The sequence below is a fragment of the Myotis davidii genome, unplaced genomic scaffold, assembly GCF_000327345.1.
Source record: "Myotis davidii unplaced genomic scaffold, ASM32734v1 scaffold62, whole genome shotgun sequence".
Classification (NCBI taxonomy): domain Eukaryota; kingdom Metazoa; phylum Chordata; class Mammalia; order Chiroptera; family Vespertilionidae; genus Myotis; species Myotis davidii.
Genome location: NW_006295180.1, coordinates 4,983,526 through 4,986,697, shown reverse-complemented (window position 1 = coordinate 4,986,697; position 3,172 = coordinate 4,983,526). Strand labels below are relative to the sequence as shown.

General features: G+C 45.1%; 1 protein-coding gene across 1 annotated transcript in view; it reads left to right on the top strand.

Annotated features, from left to right (window-relative positions):
• SYCP2L (synaptonemal complex protein 2 like) overlaps nt 1-3,172 on the top strand; it is an 80,237-nt gene that overhangs the window by 52,818 nt on the left and 24,247 nt on the right. Inside the window, 1 exon segment of the mRNA XM_015567798.1 lies at nt 2,853-2,954. Within this exon segment, the coding sequence (XP_015423284.1) occupies nt 2,853-2,954 (102 nt within the window).

The window sequence follows — 3,172 nt, the reverse complement described above, 5'->3', positions numbered from 1 at the left end:
AGCCATCGTTCCTGTGGTTCTGGTTGTTGTCTGTTTCATCTTTTACTTTCACTTTTGAAATGGTTGTTCAAGGCAGCAAATTCCCGCGTTAACCTATGCCGCCATCTTGGTTCTCCTGTTTTTCATTTCTGACTGGTTCTTCTATATGCTCTTTTTTTAAAAAAATATATACTTTATTGATTTTTTTACAGAGAGGAAGGGATGGGGATAGAGAGTTAGAAACAAGGATGAGAAAGAAACATTGATCAGCTGCCAGCTGCCCCACTGGGTACGTGCCCGCAACCAAGGTACATGCCCTTGACTGGAATCGAACCTGGCACTCTTGAGTCTGCAGGCCGATGCTCTATCCACTGAGCCAAACCAGTTAGGGCATATGCTCTTAAAGCTTATTGAGCATCCTCATAACCAGTGTTTTAAACTCTGCATGTAGTAGATTGCCTGTCTCCATTTTGTTTAGTTCTTTTTCTGGAGTTTTATTCTGTTTTTTCATTTGGGATATGTTTCTTTGTTTCCTCACTTTTTCAGCCTCCCTGTGTTTGTTTCTATGTACTAGGTAGAGCTGCTATGTCTCCCAGGCTTGTTAAAGTGGCCCAATGTAGTAGGTGTTCTGTAGGGTCCAGTAGCACAGTCTCTTTGGTTACCAAGCTGAGGTGTGGCCCCTGTGTAGGCTGTGTACACCTTTCTCTTGTAATTGAGCCTTGAGTGCTGTTGGCACATCAATTGGAGGTACTTACCCCCAGGCTAATCAGCTACAAGGACTAGCTGTGATCATAGACCACCATGGAGGATAAGCTGTGCAGGGGCCCACCCAACATAGTAGAACCATTACTTCAGTGGGGCTCTGGTTCCACTGAGTCTACCCCTTGACTGAATCACTTATGGGGGTGATTGGGTGGTGATGCTTCAACATGGTCTGAGGCTGTCCACTAGGTGTACTGGCTCAGGGGTTTTTCAGGAGGTATAAGCCAAGCTCAGTCACTGCCTCTCCTGCCTGGGGCCACCTGGCATGAGCTAGAAAGCAATCTGTAGACGGCTGCGACTTGTGCTGGGCTTGGAGATGCCTAGACAAGGCCAAGCTTTGAACCAAGGTTGGAAAAGCCACTGGAAACAACTTAGGTGGGCCTGAAAGTTGGGTGGTGTGTGACCTCAGAGAATCACTAGGGTGGGACAAACAATGTAGCCAGTTTGATGGAGTCTCAGCTATAGTACCCACCTGGTGGCTCAGTGGGAGGAGGACTCACCGAAGGAACAGTGGCCCCTGCCAGCATGTCTGTCTGGGAGAAAGCTGCCACCCCAGCATTGGAGCTCAGAGGGCGTAAGTCTGAGTAAGTCCATGGGTGGGCCCTGTAAGAGGTCTGCCCTGGGACTCCAGCAGCCTCCATCTCACTCAGCCTCAATCCCTGCTGTTTTTTACAGCCAGAAGTTATGAGAACTCTTTCTGGTAGCAAAACTTGTAGTATATTATATTGTGATAAAGGCTAAGAAAAAATTAATTGGGAAAGAGGTTTAAAAGTTGGGGGTGGTATTGAAATTTTAGGTTGAATGGCCAGAGGAAACCTCAGTGCAGATATGTGAGGGGAAGGACTCAAGTTAGAGGAATAAGTGCCAAGGTCTTTAGGTGAGAATGTGTCTGGGGTGTCTGAGGAACTGCAAGGAAACCAGGGTAGAGGAGCAAAGTGGAGAAAGAGAAACTTGCCTCTTTGCTTCTCTACTGTCTTCCTACCACACTGTACCAACTCTTTGCACACAGTAACATTCAATTATTTATTAAGCAAATTAATTAAATTAGATTCTAGAGCTTTCGGAGGGAAAACCAATAGTGATTAAGCTGGATATGTGAGGACAAGGGGTAAAGCAGATGACTTTGCAGGTAAGTGTGTGTGTAAGGGCTCAGTATATGGTGGAGAAGAAAGTGGTTAGGGTGAGGAGGGATAGGAAGGAGTGGGTTCTAGGTGGAGCTGTTGAGTAGGCAATTGGAAACACAAGTTTGCTGCTTAAGAGAGCTCAGACAAGAAAGGTATTTGGGAGATGACGACGTTATGGGATTGATGAGATCCTCCAGGGTCACGGTGTGGGAATGTAGAAAGAGATATGGATTCATTCTATAGGCAGGACCTCAGACCCTGATGATGGAAGAGAAGCAGACAGTAAAGAGAAGCAGGAGTCAGGCTGAATGCTAGTGTACTCTTGACAATGGTGGTGCCTTTGATAAGATCAGGAAGGCATGGATGGGGCGAAAAATGAATATTAGAATAAAAATATTTACTAAATGCCTAATTACAAAGAGAATCTATATTTAAGTCTCATAAGCTGAGGCTCTCAAAGTCTCAAGCTGGTGGGGAGCCAAAATGACCTCATTTATAAGGTAGCCCTCAGTACAACCCTAAAGCTCCAGTGTTACCAGCAGGTGGCGCATTCCGCAGGATGATAGAAGAGCTTCCAAAGCCCATTTGCCTGGAAACCTTGCTACCTGGCCATTTAGCCTTGAGCCTGCGAAATGTTTGTTGTTGTAGTTGTTCTTTTGTTTTGTTTGTTTGTTTTGCAGGACATGGAGGGGAGCAGTATTTTTGATGCCAATGATTACTGTTTTTTGTCTGAGTCAGTCCGTGCTTATTCCTAATGGTTCAGAGTTCCTCAAAGGGAGGCCTGTTCCCATGTGTCCTTTTTAGGCATCAGTAGACTTAGTGCTTTGATACTTGTTGAATGTGCCAAATGGTGAGTAATTAGTAACAGGGAAGAACTTTCACTTACTGCTCGTCAAGGTTAGATATTAACTGTCAAAAAGAGGACTAACTAAACTTGGGATAAAAATAATGTGTGTGTGGTTATTAATGTGCTGTGCTTGCCTTTAGACATGTTGGATGGTAGTTTTGCTAAGTGGAAACAGTCAAAAGTGGAAGAGGATGATGCTCCAGGATCACTTTCCTCCGTGAGAGAAGAAGCAGACTTGGCAGGTAACGTTATGCAACTAGCCAGCCAGTCAAGCAAGACTGGGAGAAAGTGTGAGCACTGACCAACACGAATTACCAGGGGTTACAGTTTGAAGGTCATAGCAGCTTCAGAGCCCTAAAAACTAAGTGTTCTCTCCTTTCAGAGACACATAAATTGCTGCACAAATTACGGATAAAAGCCAGCACATCTCCTCCCTAGCCTTTAGATTTCTGCCTCTTAA